This window comes from Heptranchias perlo, chromosome 24 (assembly GCF_035084215.1).
Source record: "Heptranchias perlo isolate sHepPer1 chromosome 24, sHepPer1.hap1, whole genome shotgun sequence".
Lineage (NCBI taxonomy): Eukaryota > Metazoa > Chordata > Chondrichthyes > Hexanchiformes > Hexanchidae > Heptranchias > Heptranchias perlo.
In genome coordinates, this window is record NC_090348.1 from 18,156,305 (window position 1) to 18,174,921 (window position 18,617).

An 18,617-nucleotide genomic window follows, 5' to 3' on the forward strand; every position below is an offset into this window, starting at 1 on the left:
ATTGAAATACGGAACAGACTTGAGAGGCTGAATGGCCTACTCCTGTTCCTATGTTTATTGGATTACACAATGTATGTTCTATCTCAAAATATATTACATTAAGATATATGAACATTACAGTAAGGATTTCTGAAATGTGTTCTTTGTTAAAAATATTTTTAATTACTCCCCTTCCCCTGCTACTTCTGTTTTTGTATTTTGTGTGAAATCGTTTTGACAATAAGAAATTTGAATTATCATATTGTAAAGAAGAACCTCATAGAGTTAGAGTTATACAGCACGGATAGAGGCCCTTCGGCCCATCGTGTCCGCGCCGGCCATCAGCCCTGTCTACTCTAATCCCATATTCCAGCATTTGGTCTGTAGCCTTGTATCCTATGAATGAAGTTCCAGTATTGTCTTTAGGGAATTTTATGTTGTGTTTTTATTGAGTCAAACCTGATAGTTTTAGTCAGCTACCCCTAATTTAAAAAAGATATCTGTCTTCAAGTTAAAAAGTTAAAAGTGCAACATATTTGTGTAACATAATGAACATACCGTTTTCCAAATTGACAAAACTTATCTTGACAGAAACACTGCAAATTATTGTTAAATACACCAGCTATGAGTAACCTGAAAGAAATGGGTGACCTTCCTAGGCTGGAGTACAACTCATTGTCCAAAATCTCAACAGTTTATCGTCAGCATTTATACCAACCCAACAGCAAAATTGGGACAATATTCGTTCATCATTTAAATACAATTAACACATAATTCTCTGCTGAGCTCTGAGCAGAGGTTAGTGTGTAAAGGGGAGATTTTTTTCTGGTCAGACTTAAGGATTTTGAAAGAATTAATAACGGATCAAGAAATTAGACAACTTCCAAAATGACACCAAGTGCATTGTAGACAGGAAAAACAACCACTGTTTGAGAACCAACAATAAATGTCCTTCCACTGTAATCACATAAATAAACTGTAGAATTCTAATTCTAATTTATCAACAAGATAAATACATGAAAACCAACATTCAATTCTGCATTAATCCAATTTATCTACATCCATTTTAAAAATCAATCCTTGTTATAGCTTAGTGTGGGTAGGAAAGGTTATAATGTAGGCATTCTTTCAGTGATTGGCACTCCCTGTAAGAAACAGCTAATTATAGCAGGTCTCCTAGTAACTACAATAATTGCTTTTCTCTCTAACTGAAAGTTGCCACATATTTCTATGAGCTGTATACAGTGAAAATAAATTACAAAATTGACTTTTGCAAAGCAGGAAAGAGAGAAATTAGTGCCCCTCTACACGCACTTAGACAAAGATACCTTCCTGTGTGGCTCAGACATGCTACTTCAACTCTGTTTTAATCACAAATCCTAATGATCAGAATTGGTTTTTCGTCATCAAAGTTCCATTTTGAAATAAACTTTTATTTTGACTGAGAATTTATAACAGTAATTCTAAAATGTTACAACAATCTTTAAAATCTAAGAATTTCTGGCCATTGAAAATCTCTCATGTCTTACTATTTTATCACTGTAGCATTCAAGCACAGCAAAACTTTTAAGTGCACACATTTGCACGGAATTCAACTCTCCCATAGCTAATAAACTACCTTAACTATAGCATTCACATATGTATATTTACAAAAGAATTTCTTTTCAGAAACTAAACTCTAAATATTTTCTAACCCTACGGAGTGCAAGACATGATACATAGTTACAAAATAAACACACACACAAACACACACACACACCACACACACAGAAAAAGCTTCAAGATCCAACCAAAGCTTTCATGTTCTACTGCACAGGCACATCAGTTATGCCGCAAAGGAAACTGATAAATCCATCAGGGTTAATTATAGCCAAACTAATGCTTCCTTCTGTCCTTTTTGAATGGTTATTTAGAGCTTTACAATATTAAATTAATGGGCCACACAGGTCCACAGTTGCTGAGGCAACAGTACAACAGATGCAGGTCACAATATAGTTGGACAGAGAAAAAAAGAAAGGTGGGGGGGGGGGGGGGGGGGGGGGGGGGGGGAGGGTGATAAGAAGTAGCATGGTTTTGAGAAAACATCAACTGTTCATGCGCAAAAATAAAACAGAAGGTAGCTTACCATGAATTGGATGTTGTCAAATCCATTTGCCAGCAGGTGGTTCTCATACTGGGGGAGTCCTATGCTCTCCAGCCACCGTCCCACAGTCTGAAATACAACTCTGGGTCCTGTAAGAGGTTGAAGAGGAAGCCGCTTCAGTAGTGACATGCCATCAATCCGGTAGTAGGGGCATTCCGAGGTTGAGAGGTGGCATTGCCACATCGTATTCCTCGGTATGTGACTGTCGAATGAGCCCGCCAGCTTGATAGCTTTTGTGGTGCACAACTCTATTGTCAATATTATTCTCTGTAGCTTGACTAAATGCTGGAACGCTTCTCACAGCCAGCAGGTATTAGAACAAGATGTGGGTCCAGCATGCCATGGTGTCTATCTATATATATAGATTTACACATATATATAGTACTCTGTCTAAAGAGCACATCAGAGAGAGAATATTAAGAGCAGGCTGGTCCCTGAATGTGTGAATGTCGCAGTTCTCCACAGTAAGCACTGCTCTGCCAGCAGCTAGGATTCTTTTTATCAAGTACTCCCACACTCATCAGTATGCTGTACTATGCTTCATGCTCCCCCCACAACCCCCCCCTTCCTGTTCATTGCCCAGCCCAGGCTACACCTCACAGTCTCTATAAAGGCCATCAGAAAGCCAGATTTCTTTGTCTGCTAGCTGTAAATCTGCTGCTGATGCAGATGCTGATGCTGTTCCCTCCTACACACACACACACACACGCCAACCTTGAATGATGAGTTCACTTAAAACAAATGCAGGAAATACCACTGTTCAAATTTTTTTCATCTGCTTGCTGTAAGTGCTATTGCTTCCTCCTACATGCACACTGAAACACCAGTCCTGAAAATCATGTTCAAACAACATCACAGTTCAATACACGTTCAGGAAAAATACTAAAACTTTTAAAAGCAATAAACATTTTCAAGTGTTTTATGGATGAAGTAGCAGAACAAATAATTTGCATTTACACCAAGAGAGCTTTGAAGCACCTTTTTAATGGTTAATTCAAACTAATATTTATGGCCTCAAATAAATCTTCACAAACCTAAGTTCAGATCTGTTTTAACTGTCACAAAATACATAACATTGCATCAGAACTAACTTTCTACATGTCCATGACTACGTATCAAATTGAACTATGACCTCATTTACTTTTCATAGATTCTCTCACTTTTCTGTACCATTAAAGGGTGGGGACAGGTTGAAGCTATTTTGGGGAGGGCAGGTGAATGCAGCAGCTGTAAAGAATATGATGTGCAAGAATGTTTGCTTGATGCAATGGCAAACAATATTATGGCACAATGAAAAGAGAGCTTCATCATCTAATAACAATTTCTTGTATTTATGTAGCACCTTTAATGTGCAAAAACGTCCCCAAGCAATTCATGAAGGCGTTATCGACAAAAAAAGGACACCTAGTCAAAGAAGGTGATATTAGGAGGAATGGCTATAAGTTTTTAAGGAGGGTTGTTGACAGAGAAGAGGGAGGTGGAAAGGTTGAGGGGTTTAGGGAGGGAATTACTGAGCATCAGGCCTCGGCGCAAAGCATGGCCACTAATAATAGGGCGACAGGAGAGAGGAATGCATAAGAGGCCAGAGTCACGGAACGGAGAGGTTGGGGAGGGGTCTGTAGGACCAGAGGTGGTTACGGAGATAGGCAGGGGTGAGGTCATGATGGGATTTAAACACAAGAAAGACGTTTCAATTTGAAGTATTGGGAACCAGGAGCCAATGCAGGTCAACGAGGACAAGGGTGATGGCAAGTGGGACTTGGTGCAGGTTAGGTTATGGACAGCAGGCTTTTAATACTATTGATGCACACTCTTAATAAAGGCCAAGGAGGAAAACACATTTACTAAACTGAGTTAGCAAGACTATTTAAATAGCAACACACTGACAAGTGTCTTGAAGAATCTTATTATTCATCAGCCACAAATACTTTTTTTCAATGAATTTAATGCAAAGGTGATTGTGTGGACTTAAGATTGTGTTCCTTACCTGAAGCATCATCATGCTTCCCTTTCAGACCAGTATTGATTCCAGCTCCTATGGAGCTCATGATCTTATCAATCTGCAAAGAACATAGTAAGAACCATTAATCACTAAACAGCTGCTTCACAGGCTCATTCTTTCCAGATGTTTGCCTTTGTGGAAACAAAGGCTGTGCTCTGTTCTGATTAAGTTCATCATGGGATCCATTACAACTGTTTGGACTGTTTTAGTCTTAGTTACACTCCTGTTCTCAAAAAATCCAGAAAGCAATTATATCTCGATCCGTAGAAAGGGAAGGTTGCATTAATAAATGGAAAATGATTAATGGCCGAAATCCTCATTACTTGACTATTTCTATAATCCATTTACAATATAAAAATATCATTCTTCCCATAGTGCTACCTATGTGCCAATTTATTCCTGGAAGTCATGAAGACTACTTGTGTTTGAAATGCAGTGATCTATTCAGAAGTAAGTATACCTGCTTCCATTACGGTTGAAAATAACCCTTTGGTCGCAGCACAGTAGTTCAAGTGACTGAGGGCATTACTCAAGCCAGAAGGTTGCAAGAATGGACTCCAAACCAAAGCTAGTTGGCACTAAAGCTCACTTATCTTCTGTTGGGTAACCTTCTTGAGCTTATCGACAAACTACTAGATGTGGCAACTGAGGGACGGGGAGAAAGAGAGAGCGAGGGAAAAACAGGCTCACTAATCTCAAATTCCTGCATCAACAGGCTGCTAATGAAGAAGCTGTGGGCAGACAGGTAGCAGATGCAATTTAATACGAAGAAGTGTGAGGTCATTCATTTTGTGAGGAAAAATAAGGAATGTGAATTTAACCTCAATGGAAAAACATAGAGGGTGTGGATGAACAGAGACACCTAGGGGTTCAATTATATAATTCCCTGAAAGTGCAAATGCATAGAAAAAGCAATTGGCATTTTAGGTTATATAAATAGGGACATAGAGTACAAGAGCAACAAAATAACTATAAATTTATACAAAGCTTTGGCTAGGCAATAGTTGAAGTAACTACATGCAGCTTTGGGCACCCCATTACAGAAAGGACATTCGGGCCAACCTCGATTCACTGGGATGATGCCAGGGATGGGAAACTATAGTGGTGAGGAGAGACTTGGGATTCTGAGACTGTTTACACTGAAGGCTAAGAGGAGATTTAAGGGTTTTTTAGATTATGAAGAGGTTTTATAGGTTGAAGAAGGGAAGATTATTTCCTCTGGTTGGGGTATCAGTGATGAGTGTTCATCAATTTAAATTTGTCACTAAGAGAGGGAGGAGAGAGGTTTGACAACATTTCTTTACTCAATGAATTATTGGAACATGAAAAGCTTTCCCACAGGGAATAGTTAAGATCATTGCATCTTTTAAGGGAGACCTGGATATATATTTGAAGAAAAGGATGATACAAGGCTATGAGAAAACAGGACTGTGGGATTCGTTTTTGAATTCTTCCAAAGAGCCAGCACGGGTACTATGGGCGAAATGGTCTCCTCCTTTGCTGTAAACTTCTATGGTTCAGTTGGGAGAAGTCCACAACATAGATTCTCATGTCTTTTTGGATGGAAGAGAATGCAATATTTTCAGTAACCACCTGAGGTACTCTGGTTAGGGTAATGGGAATTATACTGAAATCACCACTATAGAAAACACAAGAGTCAACAGAGTCTCAAACTCATCATAACAGCAACTATTTTAAAAACGTGTTTGCTCATTGTTCCACATTTCGTTCAAGTTATCAAAACATCTGAAATCTTCTTTTCGACAATGGTTGGAAATAAATTAACATTAAAACTGAATGAGTAATAGGTGCAGTTACTCAAAAACAGTAATTTATTAAATACATTAACTGAACAGCTTGCAGTGAGGCTGCCAAGGTTGGGGGTATTTTTCCATTTTTTGTCATCCAGTGAGGGCACAAAGTGTTAACCAGGTACCGGTTTGGTGTACCACCAAATGCAGAGTAAAGTTCCCTCAACTCTGCCCCACTAATGTGCCCTAACCTCAATTTCAGAATAGTACTTACCACACCAGTGTGATTCCCCCACAATCTGGTGACTTTTCTCAATCAAACTGACATGCCATATGCTGTTGAAATATGAGCAGTTTTGTATCCACAAAGAACTGGATCGATATTACCCAAACCAATGTCTAATAGGAAAACACTTTTCACAGTCAGCAGTTAGGAGACTTTCAGCCCATCAGTCTGAGCTGGAGCAGAATCCAGGTCCCAGGGGTGAAAAGATAAGTGTACTAACCCAGTCCACAACGCAGTCCCTCACAAAATGTTTAAAGTTTCTTTAGGAAAAATTGCTATTCCTAAAAATTATTTAGGAATTATTTTTTTAGTTTCAGGATAAAATTAAATAAATATTTTGTGAGGATCTGGATTATTAAATGAATAACTTCCTAAAATATAGGTGCTTAAGCTGGTATACAATGGACTCTGCATATTATGTCCTGTCAAGCTGGTTTATACAGTACCATTACTAATGAAGGAGCAAGTGTGGTTCATTTGGTGAACAGTGCACTATAGGCTTCAGTTTACTGCATTAGTTGTATGACATGCTACAAGGAACTAGACATCACTCACTTATCTATTTGATGATTTTATTTGTCATTGCTTTAATAATCTCACGGTTTCCCCAATACAAATCACGATTTAAACACCATGCAATCTTGAAACTTCTACAATCGACATTTGGAGCAGATGGCACTTTTATAATAACTCTTACCTCTTCCCATTCAGCTGTGAAAGAAGGTGTTCGTTCCAGACATTTTCCGGTGCATTGTTTGTTTTCTTTAAAGTAGTTTGATACAGACTCACAGCGACTGCTCCTTGATTCTTCCTCAATAGGTGAACAAGTAATAAGGTTGGAATCCGACTTTGAAATGTTTCTGGCTAATTGTAATTCAAGAAGAGTCTTTCCTCCTGATCTTACCCTTCCTAAAGTGCATGCCCTATCCTCAAAGCCAAGCTTCTCTCCTGTGCTGCTTGTCCAGTGATCGTTATTCCGAAAAGTTCTGGTGCTGACAAATGTGTCACTGTCATTCTGGTTCACTTTTGTGTGGAAAATGGTCTTATAGACAACTTGTGGTTTGCTTTCTCTGTTTAATATTGATGCATCACCAATAGTTTGCAGCCTTTGTGCCTCATTTGTTTCATCTGTACATTGTAGTGAATTTGCTTTAATTAAATTTGGCTCCCGGGTTGGCTCTTTGATTCTCAAGGCGTCGTCATTGCTGAACTCCTTATTTGCTTTAGTGTACAAATGATAAGGGTTCTCTGGAGATTCACAGGCTGGGGAAGAGCCATGCAGTAGACCAGCAAACTGCTCAGGGATGTGTCCATCATGGAGTTCTTCTTCCGCAGAGGCTTCACGTTGACAAAGACTCTCCTCTGGCAAAGACAAGACAAGACGTTAGTTATTATAGCTTAAATACAAAGAATGAATAAAGGGCAAGTTGTGTTTAATTAAAATGGAGGTGTTCATGCTGAATGCTTCCTACAGTAATAAAAAAAAAGAACAATTTACCAATCTCTCCCTCACTCTACTGGATGACATGATTTTTTTTTAGCAGCCGTGGAACTGATAATGCTGGTGAACATTTCATTTTCATTGCATCAGTCACAGTGAAGAATTTCTGAAGCAGGCTTTGCAGAGCCACACTGCACTGAAAGATTTCACTTTTTCTTTTGAGCTCCATAACATATTGAATTTATACATTTGAAATGCTCCCACTTTATTTTAACAGACCGCTTATAATGTTTTTGATTAGGATGAGGATATATGAAAGAATCCTATACTTTACGCTTCACCAACATAATCTTCTCATATTAAGAACAGATCAAGAATGTTTATATCAGGTGCTAACATTAAATGAAACAAAGAAAGAATCTGTTGAGTTGGAGTACGATGATTATACTAATAAAAGTCCTGCAGAAACTTCTGAGCTGAACTGGATCAATCAATAATTGCAACAAGTTGCTTGTATGATGCAAGCCCTATCCCAACACTCTATTCATGCTTGTTGCAAATGACAGCTTCCATAGACAAGCTTGTGCACCTGTGAGAAGAAATTTAAACCTTATATGTGTAGTGAATGAAATGTAGTATCTCTCAGGGCTAATGGTTTCCCTTTCACCATTGGGTTATACTGGAGATGGTATGGATTGCCCAGCTTACACTCCTGAACTCTCTGCATTTATATAATGACTGTAACATAAAGAAATGTCCCAAGGTGTTTCACAAATAGACATAAGGAAATAGATAGTAAATCAGAAAGGAAGAGGGATGACTGTAAGCTTGGTTGAAGAGATGGATTTTAAGAAGGCTTTTAAAAGTGAAGGGAGAGGTGGAGAGACAGAGAAGTTTTAGGAGGGAATTCCAGAGAGTAGGACCAAGGTGTCTAAATGCTCTGCCACCAATGATGGGTGAAGGCAAAGAAATAGAGTGTTCAGGAGGAAATATGGGGCTAAAGGAGATTGCAGAAATAGTGGGGTGAGGCAGTGGAGGGATGTAACTCTACCTCTCGACCACTTCTCTCAACCCCTTGACTACTTCCATGCGGTCAGACTATTTGCCCAATATCAAGTTTTGGATGAGTCACAACTTCCTCCAGCTCAACATCAGGAAAATTTTGTTTTGAACAAGTTGGAGTTTCTGGTTGGTGGAGGGAGGCCAGCAAGGAAGGTGAGTCTGGAGGTGACAGAAGCAGGATATGAGCATTATGACAGTGGAGAAACAAAGGCGGTAAATGTTTTAGGGGTGAAAGTAAGCGGTTTTGATGATGGATGGGATATGGGTTGAACAGGATGCCAAGGTTGCAAATTACTGGCCTAGTCTGAGAGTGGTCAAGGAGAAGGGTGAATTCAGTAGCAAGGAGATTATAGCATGGGTAAAGATGATGGCTTCAATTTTCCTGATGTTGAGCTGAAGGAAGTTGTGACTCATCCAAAACTTGATATTGGGCAAATAGTCTGACCGCATGGAAGTAGTCAAGGGGTTGAGAGAAGTGGTCGAGAGGTAGAGTTACATATCAGAAAGCTGACTCTGTGGATGATGTTGCCAAGGGGCAGCATGTAGACAGGGAAGAGGTCAGGGCCAATGATAGATCCATGAGGGATACTGGAGGTGACAGTGCAGAGGAGGGAAGAGAACCCATTGCTAGAGGTGCACTGGCTACGTTTGGGTAGATATGAATGTAATCATGCAAATTCAGTTTAATTGAATTGGATGATGGAGGAGAGGCATTGGAGGAGAATGATATGTCAACCACATAAAATGTTGCAGAAAATTTGTTGAGGAAAAGGTTGGATAATGCATCATGATCATAGTCACACAGGACTGGGCTATTTTGGTGCGGTGAGAAGAGCAGAAGCCGCGCTGGAGGGATTTTAAACAGAGATTTCGGAGAGATGGGCAGAGAGCTGGGAAGCATTGACACATGTGAGGACCTTAAAGAGGAAAAGCAAGTTGGAGATAGGACAGTAATTGGAAAGGACAGATGGGTCAAAGGCGGGTTGTTGAGGAGGGGGTGATGGCAGCACTATTGAAGGTGAGAGAGACAATACATGAGGACTCATGGATGTTGTTAGCTACTAAAGGGGTCAGGAAGAGGAGTTGAGCAGTCAGAAATTGAATGGGGAGAGGTCGAAGGAAGAAGCAGGAAGTTGGTCTGATGGATAAGATGAGCTTGAAGAGGGTAGGTGGGGAGATGGGATAAATTGCAAAAATACAAGGGTTCAGGGCTAGCATGGTTAGGAGATGGGAAAGGTTAGGGGTTGGGGACAGGAAGGGAAGAAAGTGAAGAAGGCTGCTGCATGGATATCTCTAAAGTTGAGTCCAAAAAAACCAAGAGCTCCTTGCATTTGGAATTTCAGAAGGGTAGAGGGTAGGGGAAAAGGGTTTATGGAAGTGGTTGGTTGTGTGGAAAATGGAGCCTAGGGTTGCCCTTGCCTTTGAGGATGATCCTGGGGTAGCAGGTGATTTTGGCTGAGGAGAAGGTAGCATGGTGATGCTTGACGTGGGTAAGCCGGATCTGGTGATTGGTCATTAGGGTCGCTGTGCACCATTTACACTTAAGATGGTGCCCCTCTGACTCGAGGGAGTGAATTTGGATGGAGGAACAAGAGGGGTAGGAGACAATGATTGATTTGTTGAGAACAATGGTGTTGAGGACTGAGGCGAAGGAGCATGTTGAAAGGCGATAACGGTGCTGGGACAATCAGAGTGCCAAAAGCTAGAGTTGGGAATTCGTGGGAGGATGTTTTATTTTCCATAGGAAGATGAATGGAGAATGGTAGGGTGAAGTGGATGGTAAGGAAGATGAGGAAGTGGTCAGAGATAGCCTTGTTGATGAGTGAGACTACAGACCGAAGGGGTGGCCAAGGACATGGTTTGGTGAGTTTATATGAAGGGTGTGGACTGAGAGGAGGAGAGTGACATCAGAAAAGAGGGAGCTGGGGAATTGAGGTGCAGGTTGAAATCACAGAGGATGAGGAATTGCCTGGTGAAGTGGTTAAGTGAGGGATGAAGGGAAGACATCTCAGTTACAAAGTTAGGGTACAGCTTGGGAGGGACGTAAATGACAATGATTTCAAATTAGATGCGTGTGGGATGGTAGATGGTGAAGTGAGAAAAGGAAGAGAAAATGCTAGAGGAGTAGAGTGAAAGGCCAAGGTATGACTTGGTGATGAGGGCCCTGCTGCTGCTATGGCAGTTTGGGCCTGGCAAGTGGTAGAAAGTATAGCCAAGTGGAAAGGCTTCTGTAATGAGGTAGGAGTAGCTGCTGTGAGGCATCTTTCTGTCGGTGTCAGGATATCAGTAGAATCATCCATACTCAATGGCAAGGACCTTGTTAGCGAGTGAGTGAATGTTCTGGAGGGATACATGGATAGGGCACTGAATGTTGATTTTCTGATTGGATCAGCAGTGTAAGAAATAAGTGGGATGGGGAGGAAGTTGGATAGATTAACCCTTGAGCAGAACGCCAGGCGAGATGGTCACTGAGAGCAATTGGTCTGGGGAATCTAGTGATGGTGCCATAATTAGTGCAGTGAAAAGTCCTGAGGCAGGCATACAAGCAAAGCATCTCCAGAGGACCTCACGGATGGAGAGAATGTAGACTGTTGAGTAGTGATGAGTATGAGGAAGGATCAAGGGAAGCAGGGTGCTGGAAAAGGTGGGAGATGAAAGGTAGCATATGGCTGATGAGAGGAAGAAGAGGAGAGGAAAATGAGCTCTGGTATGGGCTGTAGAGGAAAATCAGAGTAGTAGGCTTGGGTATGGATTGATAGCCAATATGTGCATGTGAATGTATATTGTGGGAACCTAAGTTACATAGACGTAAGAGAGATCTAGGTGAGGCAGAGAGGGGTCATAGGTTAAGGACAGAGAGGAGAGAAGATAATCAGTCCAAAATCGAAGAATCAGAACAGAGTGGTGGAATGATGTCCAGTTTTAGACAAATGAAGGTGGGTGAGCAGTGAGCAGCCGCCAGCCAGTTAAGAAGATAGGCCTAGTTCCAACCCAATAACGGAGAAGAGGTATATCCAAGAGCTTGCGGAGGAATTGAGTGCTAACAAAAGTTGATCCAAAAAATCCACTGAATTTAGGGAGACAAAGTAGGAGCAGAAAATCGACCATGTGAAGGTTGACCCACGGGTTCAGTGAAAGTACAGAAGTAAGTTCAGGATAACAGAACCATATAGCTCAGGCTAAAACTACAAATCAAATCTATTGTAAGAAATACAATTAAGCAGAAACAAAAATAAATCAACGGATAAAATAGTAATACACTATTTAACTTTCTCTGATACTTTCAACTTTTTAATGAGACCAAACATACCTTAAAACATTCACCCCTCCACCACCGGCGTGCTGTGGTTGCAGAGTGTACCATCTACAAGATGCACTGCAGCAACTCGCCAAGGCTTTTTCGACAGCACCTCCCAAACACGTGACTTCTACCACCTAGAAGGACAAGGGCTTCAGGCACACCACCATCTGTTCCCCTTCAAGTCACACACCTTCCTGACTTAGAAATATACTGCCATTCCTTCATCGTCGCTGGGTCAAAATTCTGGAACTCCCTACCTAACAGCACTGTGGGAGAACCTTTATTTCAGCGGTTCAAGAAGGCGGCTCACCACCTCCTTCTCAAGGGCAATTAGGGGTGGGCAATAAATGCTGGCCTTGCCAGCGACACCCACACTTCATGAATGAATAAAAAAAAACACTGTTTGGAAAATTTTACAGTCCTGTTTCAGCATCCTTATAACTGTGTCCTGTTAGGGCAATCTCAAAGACATAATGAGGCATCTTGAACATGACACAATTTGGAGTGCAAAGGTTTACATCCTCTCCAAAGCCTCGCAATCCCAGGAACTGCTAAATGATGTAGCCAATGCATCATCTGTCCCTTACAATGACTAATTACCAGAACAAACAATGGGCCATAACTTGCTGTATCAGGTCATCTAACGTTGTCTGCTGTTTGATAGGCTGGCCCTTCCATGTTTAGGCTTGTAAATTTTTTGTGTGGCAAGTTGCTGAAAGTGCGAGCTGGTAACAGCTCAGTGAGGGAAACAGGGCATCTGGGACCTGAGTGAACAGGGCAAGCAACAGGGTGTATCCTTAACCAATCAGATTGAAGGATTGTGAAATTAACAGCGTAAGGACTGGGAAGGAAGTATAAATGAGAGTGAGTGAATTCAATGTCAAATCAGGTACAGGAAACAAAATAAAGTGAGGGAAAGAAAGATTGGATTAATAGGTAGAAAAAGGAGACAGAAAGGAAAAGTAAAAAAAAAATTAAAATTTGACATTTTTAAAATCTCTAATAACAATTAAAACCTGAAGCAATGAGACCCCACACATGTAATAGTTAATTTTCAGTGCCAGAGAGGTTGTTAGGCAGTAATTAACACTTATCACATCATTAAAAGGGTACTTAGACTGAAATGGACAAGACTTAACATTCTGTGGTGAGTTTAGTCCGCGAAAATTGAGCAACTTCACGCCATTCAATGCATTTCAATGGTGAGGCCGACAGCGAGATGCCTTTTCTGCGAAGCTAACGGTGGAGTGGCGCATCTTGGACAACAACTTTTGGATATTCGCGTTTAACCACGCATCTGCCCCTCGCCTGAAGTAGTGCTAACATTTACGCTTAAATAATGGAGAGCGCCACTAGCCTCACTGCAAATTCTAGGCCTATGTGGTCTGCTTTCTCATTAAAAGCTGACCTTATTCTCAGCTTGTGGTCTCGAATGGAAAGACAGTTTACATTTTAGCCCTAGTTAGTTCAAAATCTTTCACATGGTCTTGTACATACACATATAGTTATGAAAGGAAAAAGTACCACGATTTTATAATTTGCTGCAGGATGGAGCTTAGGTTTTTCACATAAGTCGCTTGTACATTTGCAATTTAAGATGAGTAAATCTGTTACATGGTATGTACTTGGGTGTCTCAAATTTCAAGGTGGCTGGCATGGTGGCATCATGCTTAAAGCAGATATCTACTGTGCAGCCAGCACAGAAATCAGACTTGGGAAGACAGTTGCTGGAAGACAGTGTCTGTTGGCTGGGTAAAGAACATGTGCTCATATATCCAGGGTTCAGTGCCTACTAGGATTATGTTGCAGAGAGGCAAGCAGCTGCTACTTAAGTTCTGCATCTCCAACTGGTGGAAGTACTGCTCAATGGGATATGGTGTCTGTCCATGTATGGTGAGGAGGATGGTGGCAATGCATTCACACATTTTGTAGTGAGCTGTACTGCTCATCATGCTGCTGATGAGAAGCTTCTGGTACCTGCTGTCCCAGCAAGACTCAAACCTCACTCGTCAGTTGTCAGACAAACAATTAATGACTATCCTCCTTGGGGGGTTGGGGGGGAAGAGGTAGTTAGGTTGTCTTTGGGATTGACGTCACTCCAAGATAATATATCTGACAATAAAAATTCGGAATCAGGCAGGAACAGAAAGCAAAGGCAGCCAACATTTGCACCTGTTCACACTGCGCAAATGGATGTGTGCTGTATTGAAAGTTTTTAAATTGAAAAGAAAAACTCATTGTAGAGTGGGGAGGAGAGTGAGAGGGTGGGGGAGACAGAGAGGGTGGGGGAGACAGAGAGGGTGGGGGAGACAGAGAGGGTGGGGGAGACAGAGAGGGTGGGGGAGACAGAGAGGGTGGGGGAGACAGAGAGGGTGGGGGAGACAGAGAGGGTGGGGGAGACAGAGAGGGGGGGAGACAGAGAGGGGGGGAGACAGAGAGGGGGGGAGACAGAGAGGGGGGTGAGAGAGAGGGGGGGGAGAGGGAGGGGGGGAGAGGGAGGGGGAAGAGGGAGGGGGGGGAAGAGGGAGGGGGGGAGAGAGGGAGGAGAGTGAGAGGGTGGGGGAGACAGAGGATGGGGAAGAGAGAGTTAGTGGGGGATAGAGAGAGGAGAGGAAGAGAGGAGAGGGGGGAGATAAGAGGATAGAAAAGAGGGAGACAGAGGGGGGGAGAGAGGGGGGGGGAGAGAGAGGGGGGGAGAGAGAGGGGGGGAGAGAGAGGGGGGGGAGAGAGAGGGGGGGAGAGAGAGGGGGGGAGAGAGAGGGGGGGAGAGAGAGGGGGGGAGAGAGAGGGGGGGAGAGAGAGGGGGGGAGAGAGAGGGGGGGAAAGAGAGAGGGGGAGAGAGAGGGGGGGGAGAGAGAGGGGGGGGGAGAGAGAGGGGGGGGGAGAGAGAGGGGGGGAGAGAGAGCGGGGGGAGAGAGAGGGGGGGAGAGAGAGTGGGGGGGAGAGAGAGTGGGGGGGGAGAGAGGGGGAGAGAGAGAGGGAGAGAGGGGGAGACAGAAAGAGAGAAGAAGAAAGAGAGGGGAAAGAGGGGGAGACAGAAAGAGAGAAGAAGAAAGAGAGGGGAAGAGGGAGAGAGGAGACGGGAGAGAGGGGGGAAATGGGGAAGAGAGAGGGGGTAGAGAGAGGGGAGAGGGGGGAGGGAAGGGGAGGGACAAGGGAGAGGAACAGGGAGAGGGGAGAAAGAGAGAGGAGGAGAAAGAGAGAGGGAGAGAGAAATAGAGGCAGAAAAGTGAGTGGGGAAGAGAGGAGAGGGGTGAGAGGGGAGAAAGATAGAGAGAGGGGGAGAGGAACAGAAACACACAGTGGCAGTCCAAAGGAGATACCTGTGGCCTTGGTCGGTGAGTGGAACTGGGAGTAGGTCTGGGAAGACGAGGCATGTGTGGTTACCATTACAGGAAAGAACATATTCCCAAGGGCCAATCAGCTCATTACAAGAATAATGGGGCCACAGGTCATGTCATTCCCCTGAATCCTTGCTGGAAGGTGCTATGGATTGAATAAGCCTATCAGATGTGGCAAAAGCTTAATATTTTTAGTAATACATATATATGTATTACTAAAAGTGCAAAAAATAGCACAGTGCCGGCGACTGGGAGAGATACAAAGAACAGCAAAGGGTGACAAAACAGATAGTAAGAGCTGCAAAAAGGGAGTATGAAATGAAACTTGCAAAGGATATCAAAATCAACACAAAAATAATTTACAATTAATAAAATACAATTTTAGGAGAAAGAAGGTGGTCAACAGCAATGTGGGCCCCTTAAAAACTAACAATGGTGAAATGAAAATAAGGAAATGGCGGACATGTTAAATAATTACTTTGTGTCAGTATTTACAGTAGAGGAAGAGGATAGCATGCCGGACACCCCAAGGAAACTAATTTTGAATCAGGGACGGGGACTCATCGTAATTAATGTAAGCAAATTAACAGTAACGAAGAAAATAATGGTACTAAAGAGTGACAAATCCCCAGGACCAGACAGTTTCCATCCCAGGGTTTAAAGGAAGTAGGTGAAAACATTGAGGAAGCCCTAACTATAATATTCCAAAATGGGGTCTCAACAATTCACTGTATTTATTAACAACTTAGATGACAGGATAAAGAGCCACATATCCAAGTTTGTTAATGACACAAAGATAGGCAGTATTGTAAGCAGTTTCGATGGAAGCATAAAATTACAGAGCGATATTAATAGATTAAGAGAATGGCCAAACCTATGGCAAATGGATTTCAATGTAGACAAGTTTGAGGTCATCCACTTTGGACCTAAAAAAGGTAGATCAGAGTACTTTCTAAATGGTGAAAAGCTTGAAACAGTGGAGGTTCAAAGACACTTAGGGGTCCATGACATAGATCATTAAAATGTCATGGACAGATACAGAAAATAATCAAATAGGCTAATGGGACACTAGCCTTTATATCTATAGGACTAGAATATAAGGGAGTAGAAGTTATGCTACAGCTTTACAAAGGCCTGGTTAGACCACACCTGGAGTACTGTGTTCTGTTCTGGGCACCGCACCTTAGGAAAGATATATCGGCCTTGGAGGGAGTGCAGCGTAGATTTACTAGTATGATACCTGGACTCCAAGGGTTAAATTACGAGGAGAGGTTACACAAACCAGGGTTGTATTCCCTGGAATTTAGAAGATTAAGGGGTGATTTGATCAACGTTTTCAAGATATTAAGGGGAACTGATAGGGGAGATAGAGAGAAACTTTTCTCACTGGTTGGGGAGTCTAGGACTAGCGGACATAGCCTAAAAATTAGAGCAGGACTTTAACGAGTGAAGCTAGGAAACACTTCTACACACAAAGGGTGGTAGAAGTTTGGAACTCTCTTCCGCAAACACGCTAGCTCAATTGTTAATCTTAAATCAGAGACTGATAGATTTTTGTTAACCAAAGGTATCAAGGGATATGAGGCTAAGGCGGGTATATGAAGCTAGGTCACAAATCAGCCATGATCTCAATGAATGGCGGAACGGGCTTGAGGGGCTAAATAGCCTACTCCTGTTCCTATGTTCCGAGGTAGATTGTTCGGTCTTCTCAGGCTAACCTTAATTGGTTTGCATAATAAACTATAAACTTAAAAGCTATATTTCTTTTCATTTCAAATAAATTTTGTCAAATATATTTTGGTAAGATCTTCTAATTTCTCAAGGACAATATTTTCTGAAATATGTAACGAACGGCACTGATGCAGGGAGAAATATCACATTTAGGGTATAATGTATCATGTTCTCATTAAACTATCTATAGATGCTGTCTTCTGTAAAAGGGCTGATGGAAATTTTAGATTGATTACATTCTTGACCTTGTTCTATGTTCCTAAACGACTGAATGGAAGTTTTGCAAGAGGTAGTTTAGTATATTTCCAATGATCTCGGAAATGCAGACACACAAATTATAAAGCCAGCAAACACTGCCAGCAATAACAGAAAACAAACACTTAACATATTCACGTGCTATCGTGCGCTATTCTATGTGCTATTTTAATGGCGGTGTTAACACACAAGTCTAGTCTGTTTTGTTTTAAATTTTAAAAAGGTGAAGGCAAAGCAAGGCAGTGCTTATTGTTTTATTCACTATTGTCACAGATTGCTCATTTGCCATATTTTGTAACAGCAAATGATTGTGCCCTACACACAAACTTAGTGATTAGACTCAAATTCTATGTTACTCTTGTGCAGGTCCTATATTTAAAGATCAATGTACCACTCCCAGGGGTAAATTTTGACAGTCTCAGCACATCTCTGGTTGTTCAGTCAATGAAAAGCACTGAATACGGTCCTGAAAATAACTGTCATCCTTCCAACTGAATAGAACAGTACCATTATATTTATGCGTGTGCGTGTGTGTGTGTGTGTTTGTTTGTTTGTTTTGGGGGGGAGGGATAGTAATTATTGGGGGGAAAAAAATCACTGTAATAAGGATGCTTTTGTTAAATTTTCACCACAAATTACCAATTTGATAACTGGCATTCCTGTATTAGAGCAGTTTCATTAGTCGAATAGTGTTGGTGATATAAAACATGACCGATTTGTTACACTGCTGTAGAGATCTCCATTATGACTAAGTGTACCAATTATAATTGCATTATGAACAGATAGCCAGCAAGTGAGCTTGAATAATGTTAATTTGGGGTTTCTGGTGTCTCATTGCTTCTGCATCTTATATCAGTCTGAACTGACATCTTCATTTTGAAGGTAAAAATTACTGCTTTCTAGTTACTCCAGCTGACTTGGCCTGGTGCCCCATCAGCTACAGATGGCTTCTTGGATACATTTGCATTTATCCATAAAGACAGTCTGATCATGCTTAATTTTACTTTTTAATGTTAACCACTAGTGCACTGGGAAGGAGTTTAGTCATCCAGGCATGCTCTTCATTCCGAGGCCATTGAGCTTACCAGACCATCGGCAACCCTCTCCTGTTTGACGTGGTAAGACAGGCCAAAGATTAACAGGGTTGTTTCAATGGCATGGCATGGTCAATCTTTAGGTCTTTTTGAAGCCAAGCAAGTGGATTAAAAAAATACTGGCAGTGAAAGCATGGAGGCAGAAATGTAACTTAAAAATGTTGGCCTAGAAATTCCATACCATTTTCAACATAATTTCAGTGTATAAGCAGAAAAATAACTTTTTTTGGC

General features: G+C 41.8%; 1 protein-coding gene across 12 annotated transcripts in view; it reads right to left on the bottom strand.

The window, feature by feature from the left end:
• Nucleotides 1-18,617, bottom strand: part of anks1b (ankyrin repeat and sterile alpha motif domain containing 1B) — a 738,433-nt gene that overhangs the window by 95,629 nt on the left and 624,187 nt on the right. For all 12 annotated transcript variants that reach the window (XM_068004841.1, XM_068004853.1, XM_068004843.1 and 9 more), the window contains 3 exons: nucleotides 6,859-7,523; nucleotides 4,110-4,182; nucleotides 2,105-2,211 (listed from right to left, as the gene is read on the bottom strand). In XM_068004841.1, coding sequence (XP_067860942.1) covers nucleotides 2,105-2,211; nucleotides 4,110-4,182; nucleotides 6,859-7,523 — 845 coding nt within the window. The remainder of the gene's footprint in view (nucleotides 1-2,104; nucleotides 2,212-4,109; nucleotides 4,183-6,858; nucleotides 7,524-18,617) is intronic.